Source organism: Mustela nivalis (genome assembly GCF_964662115.1).
Source record: "Mustela nivalis genome assembly, chromosome: 8".
Classification (NCBI taxonomy): Eukaryota; Metazoa; Chordata; class Mammalia; order Carnivora; family Mustelidae; genus Mustela; species Mustela nivalis.
Genome location: NC_139027.1, coordinates 28,935,200 through 28,955,200, shown reverse-complemented (window position 1 = coordinate 28,955,200; position 20,001 = coordinate 28,935,200). Strand labels below are relative to the sequence as shown.

At 42.2% G+C, this 20,001-nt stretch overlaps 1 protein-coding gene across 16 annotated transcripts in view; it reads left to right on the top strand.

The window, feature by feature from the left end:
- Window positions 1–20,001, top strand: part of LTBP1 (latent transforming growth factor beta binding protein 1) — a 401,809-nt gene that overhangs the window by 200,823 nt on the left and 180,985 nt on the right. For all 16 annotated transcript variants that reach the window (XM_082745539.1, XM_082745535.1, XM_082745542.1 and 13 more), the window contains 2 exons: window positions 6,615–6,839; window positions 8,029–8,303. In XM_082745539.1, the coding sequence (XP_082601665.1) occupies window positions 6,615–6,839; window positions 8,029–8,303 (500 nt within the window). The remainder of the gene's footprint in view (window positions 1–6,614; window positions 6,840–8,028; window positions 8,304–20,001) is intronic.

Genomic DNA, 20,001 nt, shown 5'->3' with positions numbered 1-20,001 from the left:
TCCCAGTGGAATGATTCTGTATCTAATGAGTTTTAAATTAAACCTTCTGGAATTTAACTTGTATCTGGCTAAATAGTTACTCAAAAATGTAAAATGAGGTCCAGGAACTCAAAGCAGATTTATAGTGCACATTTTGTGTGTTCGTAATAGAGAAGCCTGTTTATATCCTTACTTCTCTGTCCTCTTTCTTTTTCCCTGGTTCTGACTCCTGTGATGGCTGTCCGTCCTGGTCCTGAGCTGTTAGTTTCTATTTCTACTCATTCTGTTGCTCTGTATCTGCCTTTACTGCTTGCCCTATATCCTTGGGGGAAGAAATGGGAATCTGGCTCCTGTCGCTCTCTGTCCAGCCCAGATGCTCTCACTTTGTCCTTGTCTCCCGCGCTCCTGCCACTTTCGAACCCCTGTCTCCCCTCAGGATCTTGGCTCCTGTTATTTCTTCTTTTGCTAATGCCCTTCTGCCAACTCGTGACATCACCGGATTCTTCTCCTCTTAGGTACAGTTTGAACGCCACCTTCTCGGACAGGTTGTTCCGGACCCCTATATCTCAAATGTTTTCTTGGAAGACCCTGTGAGTCCATCTACGTTAGGAGACAGATAACCAAGAATTGGCTACGGACAAATTTAGAGCAGAACAATTGTAAATCTCTACATTCCACAAATAAACCCCAAACCTAAATTATAGTAAATGCCTGCTAATCTCCAGGCTTTCTTTTTGGCTCCTGTGTAGGGCTAGACCCCCTCCACCATCCTGTCTGGGCTTCAAAAGAATGTGACCTTCATCTCTGCTTTCAGCTTCTGGGTTTGGTTTTTGGTTTTATTTGTTTTTGTTTGTTTGTTTTCTAGTGATGCCTACTGAATTAAAAGGCAAGTAGGCAAGGTTTGTTTTTGTTTTTGTTTTTAGAGCAGTGGGATAGGTTCTTAAGTGAGCAGTGGTTTGTAGCCTTAATTATTAGCTAATGTTTGTTACCCAAAAGCTTTAGACAACTACAGTATGAACCCACTTTCTGGCTGAGTAGACTTCAAGGATGCCCTTCAAAAGAGGGAGTGGTGTAGGGATGTGTCAGGGAATAAATGAAGTGATAACGTTGACTTTCTAAAGATATTGTTGCTTTTTTTTCCCCCCCATACTCCCAGGGATATCAGCAAAAATGGTGCAGCCCTTCAAGGGAACATTATTCTTCTAATCAGAGACAAGTGGGGAAACTTTAAGTAGCTCTTCAAATCAAAATCATGTGTGTGTCTGTTCTGTGAAATGACAGATGTAGGTTTTTCTTCAGATGGAGGTTTGTTTTCCCTGTTCTGCCTTAGCCACAATAACTTGAAATGGTCTGTCTGCTGGCACGAAAACCGAGGAGGTGGGTGGAGGGGCCAGGATGTTGCTGCAGGAAAGTCGAGTACATTCCGAGGGCGCCTTTTGGGGACAAGCAGCTGAAGCATTTTTTATAGTCAACTGAGATAACAGGAAAGAAGGAATATGGCTTTTTATAGTCTGACTCTTGAGAAAATTCAGTCCACTCATATTGGCCAATTATCTCCCAAATGAGTATATCTTCGTTTAAGTTCCAGCTTGTGACGTAAAATGTGACTGTTGCATCAGCCTGGTTTTTCGAGTACAGCAAGTTGTTTTCTAGACCAGAGCGAATGGTGGAACCCACTGAGACACTTGGCGTATTTAAAACCTCGAACTTGGATCCGTCTGCTCGTTCTGACCTCGTAGAGTACTACCGCGAGATATACCGAGTGGTTGTCGCAAGGTTAGACTTTCTGGAATAAGAAGCTGTGGATCCATCTACCTCGTTATTTGCAGTAGGTCCATGGGATGCCCTAGGGTGAATTAGTGAATTATGGTGGTGGCCGGAGAAATGTCAGGCTGCCAGGGCAATGGAATTTCTCAGCCAGCATTCTACGTTACACCCCCTGGTTACACGTTCTAAAATATATGTGCCATAGCTAGACCTACAGCCAGCATACCACAGGCTTCCCGAGTCAGCCTTAAAGATAACTTAGTCTTTTTCCTCCTCATGTGTTGAGAAGGTTTTAAAGAATGCTGGCGACACAGACCATATATCACTACGTGATTGTTTGGAGAGCGGCATGAACTTGGGAAGCAGAAAGAAGCCATTCATAGTTAAATCCTGAAGTTTGTAGGTTCATTTTTAAATTTGTTTTCTTTGATATAAAAGATTATTGAGCTATAAAAAGCGAGCTTACCACAAAGGACTCAACCTGTAGTTATTGAGTTGAGGCAGAGAACTTGATATTGTAATTTAGATTTTAGAAAATGCTGGAATGGGGGAATAGATATTTTACCTCTCCGTCATAAATAGTTATAAAGAGTGCCCACTTATGGGTTAGAATAAGTCAAACAGAAACTGTTTCCTTATGAACAGAGAGAGAGACACACAAGGTTACCAGAGCTGTATGGTAGGATATGACTGTATCCACATACTCTGGTGCATCCTTGACACTTGCATGAAAGCTGCTTTAAAGGCAGATTTAAATAAAACTGATTAAATTCCTGTTAGGTTCAAAAGAAGTTGATGTTAGGAACATCTCACAAAAGTGAATTGGTTAACGTTTCTGTGAAGGGGAAAGATGGTTACACATATGAAGTTATTTTAGCTTTGATTGTAGGCCGTCTACGTAGCACCAGAGGACCATATGATCTGCAGACTGAAACTGTGCAAAATCACCTGAATAATCAATGGGGAAATGACCAGTTCTATGACCTTTTCAGTCTTTTGTCAAAATAGTAAAGCTTTCTTACTGTAGGTTATAAATGGATAGGGCAATGCAAAAATAAAAGGGAAGCTAAGATTAATTTATTGCCCTACAATTTAAAATGTTAGGGACACTGATAATCAACCTGTTTTATTTCTTTGAGGAGAACTTACCAAAAGTAGTTTGAACATGTTTGCCCTCTTATTGTGTCCCGTACGACATGTCTGTCTTTTCTCTGCTTCAGTGAATTGTCCTGTTCCTTCCTGAGTCTGGATCTGCTTTTAGCGTTGGTGCTTTCACAGCTGTGAACTCAGTGTTCCTTCCATGTCACTTCCTCTGGGACATCTTCATCTTCTTCCTTACAGTGACTTTCCAATTTAGTGAAATTCCACTGTTACTGCTTTTTATTTCTGGGTTACACTTGTTTGTGCTGACCCCATACCTTCTGTTGATTATGCACTTCTGTAAAATGTCCAGTGAGTTTATTCCCATGAGATGGGGGAGGGCAACACGACTGCCTGCTGTCTGTCTGTCTGTCTGTCTGCGTGTGAACTGAACGATGGACGAGCAGGGACCAGATGCCGACCGTGGTTGAAGTGACACGGTGGTTTGGTGATCATGATAGGCATCGTTTATTCGCGTGGGGATTTCTGGACCAAAACGCTAGCGGTGAAATTTGTGCTTTATGTACTTCAGCATTAATATACTGTGACAACTGAAGTGGGAACCCTGCTGTTTGGGGGCTACTGGTGTTAGGTGACCAAACGGTGGTCCCTGAAATTTAAGCACGTTGGAACCATGCAAAGTGAAGAATGCCTTAGTCTGGTGGTAAACTGTTTGTAATACATTTAAATCTTGGCCTGATGCCCCTTGCCTGTTGCACATCAAGTGAATCCACCGTAGCCAAGTGACCTAGAAATTGAATTGAGAAGTGAACAGGGAGTTATGAAGTGTTTGACTCAACCACGGAGTCAGCTTTGACTCCTCTCCTCTTACCTAATACCTCAGTGGAGTGGGCGCTGGAGAAAGCATATCAGCTTCCATCCAGTGGTTTTCAACGTGTGCTTCGGTGACTACCGTCACCACCTAACTGAATTCCCCACCTTCCTCGCTTACTTCTCCAGCGACCCTCACCTGCCATCATGAGAGAGATCTTCCCGAGAGTCCGTCTTCCTGAGTTCTCTCCTTGGGGCCTCCCAGCTCCCGATTGCAGAGTAAAACTTACACGTCTTACCAGGCAGGCCTTTAAGGACTTGCACTGTCTGCCTCAAGCCTGCCTCTCCTACTTCATCACCTCGCTCCTTGCCTCAGGAACCCAGAATTTTAACAAGACAGCTGTATTCATGATCTCCCAGATATGCCTGCTTCCTTCCTTCGTGTTCCTCGAAAGCACTTCTCTTGGTTTTTCTGACCCCTGCCCATTCTCAAAGACTTACCCCAAATGATCTTTCCCGTATGGTCTATTTTGATTTCCCAAAAAGGTGTTTGCTCCTCTCTGATAGCCCACCAGATTTGCATTTTATAATTTCCAGTTGTCACTTCTGTGCTGATCTGTGTTGATAGCTACCCTGTATCGTCTGCTCAGTTAGCTGTCATGTTCTCAAAGGGCAGGGGCTGGATCTTCAGGAGCACCAGAAATGGCATTGGACAAAGTGGTAGGCGCACATTGTTTCATTGTTTCAGTCAGTGTTCTATCCACCTCCAGCTTTCCTCTGGAAGCTGAACTGCGTGCTAGAAGCAAAACATAGCAAAATGAGGTCCCTGACCTCACAGAACTCCCGCTGAATGAGGCATGCACAAAAGTAGTCAGACAACCCACGCAGCGGTAAGCTAGGTGCCAGGACCATCAGTGAATGACAACCATGGAGGCACAGAAGAGGGACACCACGCCCAGGTGACGGGCAACTGGGAACGCGTCTAGAAAAGGGGACAATGAAGCAACGTCTAAAAGATAAGGAGGTGTCAAGTAGGTGAGCGGGGCTGGAGTGGAAAGAGTGTTCAGGTCGTGGACACGGGATGGGTAAAGCACAAGAGGACCCTGAATACTGAGGAAATGAATGGAATTCAATTTAGCTGAGTAGTAGAAAATAAGGTGAGACCCCAAAACCTTCAGAAGGACCAGGGGTTCTGTGATGGGAAGAAACTGGACATATCTGATGAGTGTTTACAAAGGAGGACCTCCAGGACTGGATACTTGGATGGGTGAAATGCGGGAGCAACAGTGAGGTTTCTGTTAAGGACCACTTGGTGAATGGAGGTATTAGGGGAAGATGATGAATTTTATTTTGGATATTTCCAGTTTGAGTTGCTTCTGGAATCTCTACATGAAGAGATATTGTAGTAGAGAGTGTGGAGCTCAGTGGAAAACTTTGGTTAAGAAGTACAAATTTGGGTGACATCAGCATCTGGCGAGGTAGAGAAGGAGTATATAGCATTAGCAAAGATGAGGAGGTTAACATCAAACCTTAAAGCATACCAATACTTCAAAGGCATAGGAAGTGGAGTCTGCGTAGCATATTAAATTGAAAGGGGCAGAGAGGAAGGAGAACAATGGGTGAGTGAGATGTGATGGAAATCCAAGGAAGAGTGAAATGCGTTTGTTGGGTTTAGCAACCTGAAGCCTATAAGTCACCTTCGTAAGAGGAGCATCCTGTAGAAAACAGGCAGGGTCCAAGCTAGATGGTAGTGTGTGGAGAAGTGGACAGTTCTTTGAAATGCTGATCATGGAGGAGAAAATTTAAAGAGGGTAGAAGCTGGAAGGAAATGGAGTTGAGGGGCTTTTACTGTTTAAGCTGGTAGGAATCTGATCATGATAAAAGGCTGATGGGGGACGCCTGGGTGGCTTGGTTGGTTGGATGACTGCCTTCGGCTCAGGTCATGATCCTGGAGTTCCAAGATCGAGTCCCGCATTGGGCTCCCAGCCCCACAGGGAGTCTGCTTCTCTCTCTGACCTTCTCCTCACTCATGTTCTCTCTCACTGTCTCTCTCTCAAATAAATAAATAAAATATTTAAAAAAAAAAAGGCTGATGGGAAGAATTTGTTAGCGATAAAGAAGTTGTCTATAAGCTGAATTTAGACAGAATTTAAAACTCCCCTTACAGTTCTTGACCCCATATGTCCTTTTATCTTTCTTTATTCTAAATCAGTTAAAGTTCATACTTCTAATCACTCACAAACGCATCTGCTGTTTCACTGTGATCTTATTATCCTAATGAGACTGCAAATTCCTATACAGCAGGGCCCACACTGTTCTCCCTGGTTCTGGTTAGCACTTAGCTCCCTGTCTTAGTGAAAACCCTCAACACATACTTTTGGCACTCTCCCGTGTTTCTTTGTTTATTTTTTGAGGAGATAACTAATGTCTCCTGTGTGCCAGAAATTATTCTAGATGCCAAGGATATAAAAATCACTAAGCCAGAGATATCTCTTTTTCCCAAGGACTTTATAATCTTGGGATACAGTTAATAAACAAGTAATAAAACACAAAAGCAAAGTAATTATAGAATACAAAAGATAGATAATAATCTTGAGTGACTATGTGTGTGTATATTCATATCTGTGAATATATTTATATCTATCTATACATACATACATCTATTTATATTCATATATCTATATCTATACATATATAGAGATCTTCTTCTCCCTGAATTCTTTCCATTGTTGGGGAGAACAGCCATAAGCAGTTGGAGAGTTAAATGACATAAGAAGACAGTGAGTAACAGAGACTATTGTTTTCTTCATGTAGTTACTTTGTTGCTGACTGTTTCTAAAGTCAGCAGGAATGTAATGGTTATAATGGGCTGTGTGTTTTGGGAGTTTTGTTGGTTGGTTGTTACTTAGCATTTGAGAAACTAACCAACTCTCCACATTTTCTCTTTTCCCTTTTAGTCATTTGCCATCTTCCATGTATGAATGGCGGCCAGTGCAGCTCAAGGGACAAATGCCAGTGCCCTCCGAATTTCACAGGGAAGCTTTGTCAGATCCCGGTCCACGGTGGCAGCATGCCAAAATTGTATCAGCATTCCCAGCAGTCAGGCAAGGCCCTGGGAACCCATGTAGTCCACTCCACTCATACCTTGCCTCTGACCATGACCAGCCAACAAGGAGTCAAAGGTAAGCTTATTTATTTTCTTTTTGCCCATTCATCAGACTTCTGCTAACCTGTCAAACCCACACGGAAGCGAGTATCTACCCCTGGCAGGGCTGGTATTGAATCAGAAACAAGTACGTGATCTGTGGCCCAAGAAATGGCAGCCGGGACAGAATATGGGCCCAGGTCAATGGCTACAGTACTTTCTAGACCACAGAGATTTGGTATCTAGGAAATAAACCAGAAAGGAGCCCATCCTTCTGTGCTGGCTCTGAGCACCGAAAGCTGTTACCCGCACATTTCTGGGAAGGCCCAGGAAACAGAAAGATGAACAAGGCCATGTTGAGGACAAATATGCTCGTGGATCACATGCTACTTGCTGGTGAATGCCTGGTTTATTTTGTAGTTGAAGGGCGCTTAGTTTTAGTAATAAACAATTAGTTAACCTCACTGGGCTTCAGTTGATTCCTCTGTAGAGGAAGGTAAAGTAGGTCACTTGGAGCTCAGGAATTCTATGACTAACTCATTCTTTTAAACCTGGCATCTCCTCCATGCCCAGTTTTTGGAAAGGGGTCAGAGAAGAGTGACTGGCCTTTACTGTGTAAAACTTGGGTGTTAGCATCACAAGATGAAATTGTATGTGAAAGCAGCAGAAAGTAAATACATAAAATATCACACGTGGGTCTTTGGTGGGTCACAAGATGCACACGAGTACGTCCACACTCTTCTGTTCGGGCCCAGAGAAGGACGCTTTGTGAAATTGTTATTTCCTCTGTTGATGTAGAAAGGTGTATCTTCCAAGTTTGGCAATGGAAACTCTGAGAGATGCAAAAGTAATCAAACTCTTGAGTCTTTACTACTATCCTTTGATAAAATGTACCCAACAACCATAGGCAGCATGGATTTCGTAGTTTCCTGACTCTGAAAAACAAATTTTTATCTCATGAATGGGCTGCTGGGAGAGGCTTTAATTTCTCTGTGTACATCCAATTTTATCCCTTAAAAATACATAAATTCAGGGCTAGTTTGTATTTGAGATGTATCCTCTTCTTCTCCAGAGTTGATGGCTATACAGCAGACATGCTTATGCACTCTATATTTTATGCCCTGGGTGGGGATACACATATAGCTGCATACGTGTGTATGTAATATTTGCTCTCGTGCCAATTTGCAGGATATTCATGACTGACTTTTTGTTCTGATCTCTTTTAGTGAAATTTCCTCCCAACATAGTCAACATCCATGTGAAACACCCTCCAGAGGCTTCAGTCCAGATACATCAGGTTTCAAGAATTGATGGCCCAACAGGCCAGAAGGCAAAAGAAGCTCAACCAGGCCAATCCCAAATCTCTTACCAAGGGCTTCCTGTCCAGAAGACACAGACAGTACATTCCACGTACTCTCACCAGCAAGTCATCCCTCATGTCTATCCCGTGGCTGCAAAGACGCAGCTTGGCCGTTGCTTCCAGGAAACCGTCGGGTCACAGGTGAGCAACACCGTCTAGCCCGTGTTAGGAACGCCTTCTAGATGTGGTCTTGTAGTAGTAGGAAAACCGGAGTTGGTAAGATCATCTTCTACAGAAGGGGCTGGCAGACTGACCCACGAGCCTGTTTTTAAGTTGTACTGGAACACAGACACATCCATACATGTGCGTAGGTCTGTCCTTGCATTCATGCTATATGATAAAATTATGTTGTGTCGGTGAGATCATGTGACAGCCAAGTCCTAAAATGTGGTCTGCAAAGCCCTTTACAAAAAAGTTTGCTGACCTCAGTCTGTAATATTAAGTAGTGATCTTTCATAATTGCTGTTGGAAGTCCATGATTGCCTGTTTATATATTTTCTTCATTTAAGGTGATCTATGTATAAAATATGTGTCTGACGTGAGACATAGTATGTGAGATGAATTCTGCAAAGATGTTTGAAAACCTTTATGCCTTTTTGCAATAGCTTGTGGGTTGTAGGTACAGAGGAAATCTGACCCCTTTGTGTAGTAATAACTTGACATCTTTCCTCTCCTGATAAAAATTCATCACTAGGATGGCGATACAAGAGTTGTTTGAAATGTATTTTAATATTGAATTTACATGTAACTTCAGGCCTATATAATAAAGTGGGAGAAAGGCTTGACTTTCTTTAAAACTCATTGTTGAATATACATAGCAAAGGCAATGGAAATACATTGGTTCCTCTACCCTAACTACTTTGTGCTGCTTGCTTTGGGATCGCATGATAGTGATGTCGATTTGTCCGATGGTTCTCCTTGTCATTTTGATATGGTTTGGATCCCCCATGAGAAGAGTAGATGAGGTAACTATATTATAATTTAGCTGTTGTTATCTGAATATTAAAAAAAAAAAATACTGTGTGTGGGAAGTATTTGTAGAATCAGTTGTTACTGCTTTGACACCTAGAAAATACTTTTTAGGTTCTGGACAAGTTCATGGTAGGGTTATACTCTTTCTTCCAGGGCAGTAAGACAAAACTGGTTTATAGTCCCAAATAGAAAAGAGCACCCATGGGGATAGAGTCAAGGGTCTTGGCTAGTGCCGTGGGCCCAGCACTGTGCTGGGAAATCAGCTTCCTTGTCTGTAAGTTAGAGCTAAGAATATGGAGGTGTGTCAAGATGAGACAACATAATGTGAGCCCTGCTTTGCAACATTAGAGAACTCTGCAAGTGTTAGCTTAGAAGATGCTTATCTATCCAGATAGAGTCAAACTTAAAAATAGAGTAGGTGTTTGCTCATGTCCTGTAATTTCAGTAAAGCAAGGAAGGCTCGATTTCCCCAATCATAACCTTTGTCACCCCCCTGCAGATACCTGACATGGGCCCACTGAAGGGCACCTTTTCATTCCTCAGTTGAAGACCAGGCTTAGACAAATGCTTTTTAGAGAAGGAACGTCATCAATTTAGTTTAGAAGTGAAGACTGGATTCTTGTGCTAAGCGCAGGTTCTGATAGGGTCAGTGGTCTAAAGAAGCTTCACACTTCACAATGTTGCCCTGGGCTGGCCTTGGAGAGAGAGGATGATTTTGGTGCCATTTGCATTGTTTAGTCATTCCGGCTTGGGTTGGTCATGAGAAAGGAAAAACCAGGTCCTTTTAAAACTACGTGCCTAGTATCTTTCTCCCTGATTTCCAAGTTGGAACACAGAGCCTAAAAAGTAACAAAAGGAGGCATTAACAAACTTACAACTTTGGTATAATAGTAGGGAGATGATTGCTTACCAGAATGGGTAAAAATAAACTGCTTTTGAGCCTCAGCTGGACAATACAGTCAAAGTGAATTGGGTAATTAGTGGTGTTGCCCAAATAATTCAAACTCTGTGGAATACTTTTTCCTTATCTGGATACTTTTCTGACTTTCGGTCTGAATGATCCAGCAGTGATCTCAGTTCTTAATTTATTTTGCATGTGTAGTCACTCATACACAGCTTCAAAATGAGACCTGTTTTCAGAAAACATTCTCACTGTCTATTTGTCTTCTTGTTACTGAGAGAAGTGTTGCCGGGTACCTGTGATTGCCCAATTAATTTGTGTAATTAGGATGATCTGGGCATTTAAAAATATACTGCGGGGGCACCTGGGTGCCTTCTACTCAGGTCATGATCCCAGCATCCTGGGATGGAGTCTTAGTGTTAGGCTCCCTGCTCCGTGCTTCTCCCTCTTCCTCTGCCTCTACCCCTGCTTGTGCTCTCTCTCTGTCTCTCTCTCTCTCAAATAAATAAAATCTTAAAAAAAAAAAAAAGAAAATATACACTACTGGTAAATAGGCAGTAGTATACAAGATACATCCTATAAGGGTGTTGGAAAAAACATGTGTGCTTTCTTGCTGTGGTTAGTTTGCAAATAAAACTCCAGGAAGAGGTGTAGGTAGATTGTGAATGAATTGCAGAAACAACAGCATACATCCACTCAGGACGCATTGTTTTGCTGAGTTGAAACACTCTTACGAGCTGCAGATTTTGGCTATTGAGGCTTTGAATGCCTTAGAGTCATGGGTAAGCACCTCAGTTTTTGTGTTGCCAGGAGAGGTCATATACAGAACAAATTTGGCATAAATTGCCCTTGTTTCTATGGCACATTCTAATAATTAGATGGTAAACTTGGGGTTGAAGTACAGCATTTGCACATCATCCTTGAGGTACTCTGGCCAAAAATGTTTAACCTGAACCTATTCAAGCTCTTACACCGTGACCTCTCCAGCTCATCAGGAAAGAGGAAGCCAACTAAAAGTATCACACACATGCCTCCTCCCTCAGACAGATTCATAATGTGGGACATTATTGTCTGGTTTCTTCAAAAATCTTCTCATGGGAAAAAAAGGGCAGAGTGACTTTTCTAGAGAGAAACAAAGGGACACAGTGACAAATGTAACATATGAACCTTAATCAAATCCTGGTTAGAACAACATGTACACGCAACACCCCACTCTAAAGGACATTCGGGGAGCAATTGGGGAAATCTAAACAGGACTGGATATTTGATGATATTTTGGAATTGTTGTTGTTTAGGTGTGATAATGGTGTTGGGGTTATTATGTAGGACCGTGTCCTTTATCTTGAGAGATGTATGTTGAAAGTTTTAGGGGTAAAATCCCGTGATGTCTATAATTTATTTTCAAGTGCATTTTACATGGAAATACGGCAAAATCCTAACTGTTGTTGACCCTGGGAGGTGGGTATTCAAGTGATCATTGTATTATTCTTTGAATATGTCAGAGTCTTTGATAATTTCTTGAGGAAGAGAAACAGAAAAATGATCACTTTCTCGACTTAGAATAATCGAATTTTAAGCTGAACTTAAAAGCTATAACTTTGATACATTTTATGAATTTTAAGAAAGTAATTTTAGGGGCTCCTGGGTGGCTCATTCATTAAGCAGCTGCCTTCGGCTTAGGTCATGATCCCAGGGTCCTGGGATCGAGCCCCGCATTAGACCCCCTGCTCAGTGTTGAGCCTGCTTCTCTCTCTCCCTCTGCCTGCTGCTCTGCCTACTTGTGCTCTCTCTATCTTTCTGTCAAATACATGAATAAAATCTTTTTTTTTAAAAAAGTAATTTTAAAAGTTTCAACTTAGGAAAGAATGGGGTGGGTAGATTTGGGAATGGTAGACATGGGGAGGCCAGGGAAGAGAGGTTGGCCTTGGTCCATTTGTGAATTGACCAGGGTCCAGTCTAAGAAGTGAAGTTGAAAGTCAAAATGAATGTCTGAGTTTTTGTGAAGAGTCAGGCATCAGGATTTGATTATGGACTGTTGGAAAGAAAAAGATGGTGATGAGTTGGACCATTCTGAACTTCCTTGCTTCAGAAATCAGATAAATGCTCACTCTCCTTGATTAACTGACCCTGGGGGAGGATTGTAAGGTGAAGATGAGTAGGTACATCTTTGTTTTAAGCAGCCCCATCCTTGACTGACATCAAGAATGGTGTATTCTTGAGTATCAGTTGGGAGACCCAGTGCAGTTTCAGAGATGGAATGAGAGTGAATGAATGGAGAAGATTTAGTGGGCAGCAAGTGAATCTAGTGGGGATAAATTCATGAGAACAGAGGGCATCTCTTTGGTTTGTTGTATTATGAAGAGAAAAGAACAGGAATAATGGAATTGGAAGTTTATAATATTTTTCACCTTGACAGAGGGTATCAAGATACGAGGGCAGGGGATGGAGTGGGGAGGAAGAATAAGTCCTACTGTTTTACTGTTCTAGAAAGTGATGTCCCATCTTTTTTATTTTTAAAGATTTTATTTGTTTATTTGTCAGAGAGAGTGAGCACAGGCAGACAGAGTGGCAGGTAGAGGCAGAGGGAGAAGCAGATTCCCTGCTGAGCAAGGAGCCTGATGTGGGACTTGATCCCAGGATGCTGGGATCATGACCTGAGCCGAAGGCAGAGGCTTAACCCACTGAGCCACCCAGGCATCCCGATGTCCCATCTTTGAGTCCTCAAAATAATTTCTTATTCTTTATATCATATAAAGCATTGATATCTGTGTGAATCTGTTGGGTACAGGCATCATTACATTCATGTTAAAGTACTAAAAGGATAGAAATTAATAGAATGTATGGTGTGGCTGAGAGAAATGGGTTTCTTGAATGTAGTCTAAATCTGAGGTCGTTAACAAGTCATAATTTTGGCAATTAGGTATCTGTGCTGCCTGAAGTAAATTGTCGTATGTTTGAAAACATTTTGGAAGGTTTGCTTACTGTATTGATCAAGTTAGAATTACATCTCCAGTGGTTACAATTACCATCTACTTTTAGAAAAATCTCCTGGTATTTCGAATGCTTAAAACTTGAACATTTCCATGCTAGTTTTCATCCCTAAGGAGAGGCCAAATTTCAGAAAATACCCCTCCAATTTCTTTTTTTGCATCACAGGAACATTGAATATATATACCTTTTCCATTGTACAAGGGTTTCCTTTGTTTTAAATTGGTTCTATTAACAGTGACCTAAATTTGAAATGTACTTGGCATTTGAGTTTTTGGTTGTTTTAAGCATGTTTTATTTGTTGCCCAGTTGTTGGAAACAAACATTTGCAGTGACCTAATGATGCCAGATGGTATGAAAAGACCTCGTCTGAGAAGTGTTTAGTATCATGATGTAGGGCTTGGGGTCCAGCGTCCATGCTTGGGTCTGCCATTGCCTAGTTGTGCAATCATGTGCTCTCTGTTAAACACGGGAACATGCCCCTTAATTAGACACAGACATTACAAAATGAGACAAAAAAATTCAAGTGCTTCAAGACCTTCCTGTTGAAAATGCCAAAAGAGCAGAAAATTCCATGTATAAACACCTGAGTTAACTAAGAACAGAAATACTGGAAAACCTGAAGTAGGTGTAAACAGAAAATATATTTTTAGTACAGTGCTTTAGCACAGATAAAGGTGATCAAACAACATACAAACCCTCTTTTGTAGTTTGCAACTATAAAATGTCCATACATTTTTAAAAAACCCATAAGAAACAAACTGTAAGATTAAATTCTATGATATGCATTCTGTAGAAAAAATAATCATTATGTGGATTAGGAAGAAGAGAAATGAGCAGTACTTGTTGTGAAATCCTGAAACTATTGGAAAAGCCTTTCTTTCCTTTAATTCCTGCTCATACAAGTAATAAGAACTGGGGCAAAACTAAGTTAAAGCAATCTAAGAATTATGTGGGGGATCCTCTTAGAGGTTCCAAACGTTGTTTTATCAGTTCTCTTTAGACACGAAAAATGGAAGCAGAGTGGGCCTTTGGAGAAATAATTGGATATAATTGGAGATTTGTCTTTTTTGGCAGATAAATTCAATAACATTCCCAGTCTCTAAACCTTAGTACTAAGACACACACACACACACACACTTTTTGAAGGGTCAGGCACTTAACTTTTGTTTCAAAAAAGTTTTTTTAGGGGAGCCTTGGTGGCTCAGTGGGTTAAGCCGCTGCCTTTGGCTCAGGTCATGATCTCAGGGTCCTGGGATCGAATCCCGCATCGGGCTCTCTGCTCAGCAGGGAGGCTGCTTCCCTCTCTCTCTCTCTGCCTGCCTCTCCATCTACTTGTGATTTCTCTCTGCCGCATAAATAAATAAAATCTTAAAAAAAAAAAAAAAAGGAACAACTGTAAGACATTTTACCAAAGACGCTTGGCCTCTCGCGGATGTATTACCCCTTCTGTGTGAAGGGGAGCAGAGTCCACCAGGTTGGGTCAGCCATGGGTACAGGTGTGCATGTGGCCCTCGGCCCGTCCTCATTTCCCCAGCCACATACTTGGAGGGGCAGGGCCATCCCCGGTGAACTTGGCCTTCATCTCCTTGCAGATGTACTGCCAGGCAGTGACTGGGAAAGGATGGGCCAGGGCTACCAGACATCGGCCTTCTCTGTGAGCAGAGAGCCCCACTGGCGGTGTCTGATTGCATTTACTGATGTTTGGCCTCCTTCAGGTGGAATAAGTCATTAACACCAGGCACTTCCTAGGACATCTGGGTTTTTCTTCAGTGTCCCATTCAAATACTCCTTTGGCATAATCGAAGAAAAATTTAATTGAGTGTTAGTGAGTCTGGTTGTCTCCAGTGGATCTAAAAAGGCCACCCTTGCCAAAGCTTACCTGTGTCGGCAGCAGAGCTATCCCTGAGCGTGTCCCACACATGTCAGTGACGGGAGCCCGGGGCTCTCTGGCAGGGGCTGGTCTTGTTCCAGCAGCCTCTGCCAGACCTTCTTCGTGCGAGGCCCCTCTTCCTTAGAGCTGTAAAGATCAATAAAGACAGGGATAAAATCCAAAGGGAGAAAGAGCTGCATGTCACTGAGCTTCTGCCAATGGCAGGGAGAACTGCTAGTTTGACTTGGAGCGAACGTAGGACTAAGACATTAGGATAATCAAAATATAGATTCATAGAACTGCAGTAGAGTCCTTCAGAGAATGGTGGATGACCCAGACATTCCCCTTCCCACTGCCCAACACTGGTCTTCACCCGGGCCAGTGTTTCTGGGTGCCTCCAAGTGTCCGCTTTCAGTGTTCACGGCCCCTGGTCTGTTTCATAGACACGTTTACGCTTCCTGAGTCCTCCTCAAGCCCCTGCTCTCAGATGGTTTTCATTTTACTGGCAATGAAAATGCCTTTATCACGACATGGAATATCAGATCTCCATGTTTTATACCTCTAGGGCTCACTAAAATAAGATACCTATTAATAATTAGACTCCCACGGTTGCTGAGCAACAGGCAATGAAGGAATTTCGGGGGCAGCGGAGAGTGGCAGTGTGATAGGTCGCTTCAGGTGCTGGCAACGTGGTACGATTTTGTGGTGCTCACGTTTGACGGTGACAGTTCTGAGTTCACTGGAAGTAGTTTGAAGGGACCAAGACTTGAGATGCTGGTTGACAGGGGCTCTGTACATTACAAAATTGTTTAGAGCCGCAGCTGATATTCTAGGGTCTGTTGGCTTTTTTTTTTTTTTTTTTTGGCTTCATCTACATGATCTCTTAGAATTGAGATTCGCTAAAACAAAGTGGAATCATCTGGTTTACTTAAAAAAAAAAAATCAAAATAAACCCCAGTCCTCTGGAATCTGACCCATAAATTTGTGGAGAAGAAAGCAACATTGCCCTGGGTTGAGAGATGACAGAATGTCTGCCCCGGGCTGTCCTGCCTCTTCTCCTACAGTGAAGATAGTCCAGGTTTCTTTTTCTTTCTCATCCTCCCATTCTCCCCCCTCCCCCCATTTCCTTTTATATATATCAGAAAATGTATGTAGGAGATAGAATATTCTGTCTCCTTGAGGTCTTTTTCATGAGACTGTGTCTTTATTCTAACGATGCTGTCGTACAAACAGACTTGCCACGGCTCTTTTGAAGCTGCTGTTTCAGAATCGGTTTCGGGGCTGCCTAAGAAAATTAGTCTCTCTCTCTCTCTCTCTGCACCTCACTCATTTGCTACAGTGTCAGTGGATCGAAGCCTTCCAGTGGTCACTTCAGCCTCCAGCAATCAAGGATGTGCACCATGGAGGACATTTAAAATGTGCATCTTCAGCCCTGAAGAGTATTCTGAAATCCAGACAGAGTAGCTCTAACCATTTTGAACAAAAACAGCAATGAGATGACACTTTGAAGAGGTCCAGTTTAGAGAATGTGCAGGCTTTAATGGAGTTGTTCAGAAGATGGTATGAGGGTTCTGCAGCTTAGCGGCAGGCGTCCTAGTAATTCAGTGCGTTTGTATAAAATCAATAGTTGATAGACAACATTGCCATTTAGGACCTTACGTGACCTTTAAAACTAAAACACAAGGTGAAGTTGGCATTTTTCTCTCCCATTTACTTATATGAAATGGAGGCTCAGAAGTGGGGACCAGCTCTGTGGGTGTTTCCACGTCCATAGATCTGTCTCCATTTTTTTTGCAAACGTGCCCTACTTCTGGCCCTCAGAATTTTTTTTTTTTTTTCAAATAACTTTGGCTGAGAAGACTACCATGGCTTCCTCTGGTCCTGCAGTCCTCTGATTGTGGTAATTTTGATATCTTTCTTCTTTTCCGGTCTTAAGTGCCACTGATAGTTACATATGCACAAAATCTGTGGACGGAGCAAATTGCATCAATATCAAAAACATCAAGACCTACGATGATGTCCCACATCCGGCCTGACCTGAGAGCTTCCTCTCCGGTGTTGGCTCCTCCAGAAAGCCTTCCAGTCCTCCGGGCCCATGTTCACTCTCTCCTCCCTGAAATCTCACTGCATTTGGAATCCAGTCAGACCATTTTGAATGTCATTCTCTTAAAATGGTTGGTTTCTTCCCTCTTTCCCCCTACAAGGCTGTGCTTCTTGTGAGAGGAGGGCCTTTTAGGAATTGAGCTCAGCGCAGGGCACAGGTGAATAGTCAGTAAATACATTATTAGGTTTGGCTAGGTTGCGCTCTAGTCAGAAATTAACATGACAGAAGCTTGCATTTTGCAGAGAGCTCTCTGCTAGATCTCCCTCCAGTGCCAAACTGATGGGCTTCTACCACCTTAATGCTACGCTATCGGCAATAGGTGGCCTCCTTAATTCCTACAATGGGGAGAAAGAGGTGCTGCGAGGGACCCTCCTTTTCCCACAGCCCTTGTTCAAAAGGAGTCACTTGGCCCTGCCTGTCAGGGCTACAGACTCATTTGTGGCCCTCCCAAAATGTATGTGGAAATCTCAGCCTCGAACGTGACTTTATTTGGGGGTGGAGTCAATGAGGAGGTCATTAAGATTCAGTGAGATTGTAGGGGCGGAGCCTTGACGTGACAGAATTAGTGTCCTTTTAAGAAGTGATCCCCGAGGACTCCCGTTCTCTGCCATATGTGGACAGAGCAAGAGGCCAGCCTCCTACGAGCCAGGAAGAAAGACCTCACCAGAGCTGACCATTCTCTTACTTTAAGCCTACAGAGTTGTGAGGAATGCACATCTGTTATTTAAACCCCCCGCTCTCTGCTGTTTTGTTAGCAGGAGTCTGAGCTGACCCATGGTAGTTAGGAAGCCGGCATATGTGGGGAAGCTAGGACAAGTGGTTCTTTGGTGAGCAGTGAATGTTCCCGCCACAAGTGGTGGCGTGTGGTCAAGACAGACCTGGTTTCCTGCTCCCAGGGAACTAAAGAAACCTATTAATATGATTTGTGGCATTCAGTTTTTCTACACTATTTGCAACCAAACCACAGGTAATTACTAGTTTTGAGATCTGTGTACTTGGATAAGGCACAGAAAACCTGGGAGCGTAACCAGATGAGGCACGTGTTAGAATTTGCACAGTGGTATGAGACCCAAAATGTGTTTTGTTCCTTGCAGTATCTCTACATAAACAAAAAAAGAACCTGAGATGCACTGAAGCTTAATATAGAAAATTTCCCTCAATACAGTTGTAGAAAGAAACATTGGGGGAAAGAGGCCTTTATGTTCATCATTTTGGGAGTGATCCGGCTGTCACGGATCACAGCCATTTCTGGATGCCCATCTTTATTTCCCTCTCAACACAAGTCTGTCTTTTTACTCACATCCTGGGTAATGGAACTTTGAATAAATTTCATCTTCTCCGTATCGAGGGCAAGGATTTACGATATGATTTGTGTTGTTTTGCTGCGAGGACAGGCTAATGGCAATTATGATGTCAGAATATAATGATGGCAATACTTATTCTTTTCACGATGTACAATGTACAAATACATGTACAAATACAAATACAATGTACAAATACAATGTACAAATAGCAAGATACAAATAGCAAGATACAAGCAACTGTTGAAATGCTTAAATCATTGTAGAGATGGAGAAAATAGCCCAAATTTAATTGTTTCTTTAGAAATGATGTCTGATATGTCGTTTGCAAATATCTTCTCCCATTCTGTCAGTTGTCTTTTGATTTTATTAACTGTTTCCTTTGCTGTGAAAAAGCTTTTGATCTTGATGAAATCCCAATAGTTCATTTTTGCCCTTGCTTCCCTTGCCTTTGGCGATGTTCCTAGGAAGATGTTGCTGCGAAGATGGAATTGGGAGGGAGACAAACCATAAGTGACTCTTAATCTCACAAAACAAACTGAGGGTTGCTGGGGGGAGGGAGTTTGGGAGTAGGGGGTGGGATTATGGACATTGGGGAGGGTATGTGCTTTGGTGAGTGCTGTGAAGTGTGTAAACCTGGTGATTCACAGACCTGTACCCCTGGGGATAAAAATATATGTTTATAAAAAATAAAAAAATTAAAGAGCAAAAAAAAAAAAAAAAAAAGAAATGATGTCAAGCAGAATCAGAAGTTTCAGGCTTAAGAACTTTTTTTTCCTTTGTATGTTACTTTTAAAACCATTTTTGCCTTTGTGTAACTTTTAAAAGACCGTTTCATAAACTAAAGTAGTTGTCTGGAATTCCTTGAAGCCCATGGTTTGGCTTCAGCAGGCTTTAAACAAATACACTGTCAGAAATCAATGTGGGTACATTTCCAGCAGTTAATGCCCTAGTCACAGTAGATATTTTGTAAAATCAATAGCCTGAAATATCAGAGGATTATGGTTGTATCAGATACCCCAAATGCCTAACATTGTTTTAATTACTCTAATAAAAGAAAGCTGGGTGGATTTAAAACAACAACAACAACAACAATAACAACAACAAAAAAACCCCTTGCCTATAAAGAATGTTCTGCTCAAGCCAAAGCAAATTTTTTTACAAGTTCTTTTAGAAAATCTGGAAGTATTTAAGCGTTTTCCTCTTCTTAGGAGACAATGCCCGTTATCCCGCCTGTGCTCCCCTGTACAAAATTCTCCTTTATGACAACAGGCCTTTAGGACAAGTTGATCAAATATGTTGCTGTAGTTGCATTAATGATAGGCTTCGATATTTGGACCCTCTTTCTTACTGGCACATAGAAATAAGCATATTTAATGTTGCAGTGCATGGACACTGAGGAGCTCTAATGAGGTTTTCCAGTTTAGTTTGGGACCACCGTTGGTCCGGAGGCTACAGGAACACCGTGTGGCTGGGAAGATGGGTAAAAGTCACTTTGCCACAGTGGAGATGTGTTTATATCATAGTGGAGTAGACTGATGATAGGAATAAAGAAGAGCTGGAACAGAAGTTTGGATGAAACCCCGTCCCCATTATATACAGTTAAAACTTTCCCCATAAGGGGCCTCATTCTGGTTCTTACGAGAAGTCCAGGATTTCCAAAAAAGGGATTCACATTCCTCAACCAAATTTAGAGTACT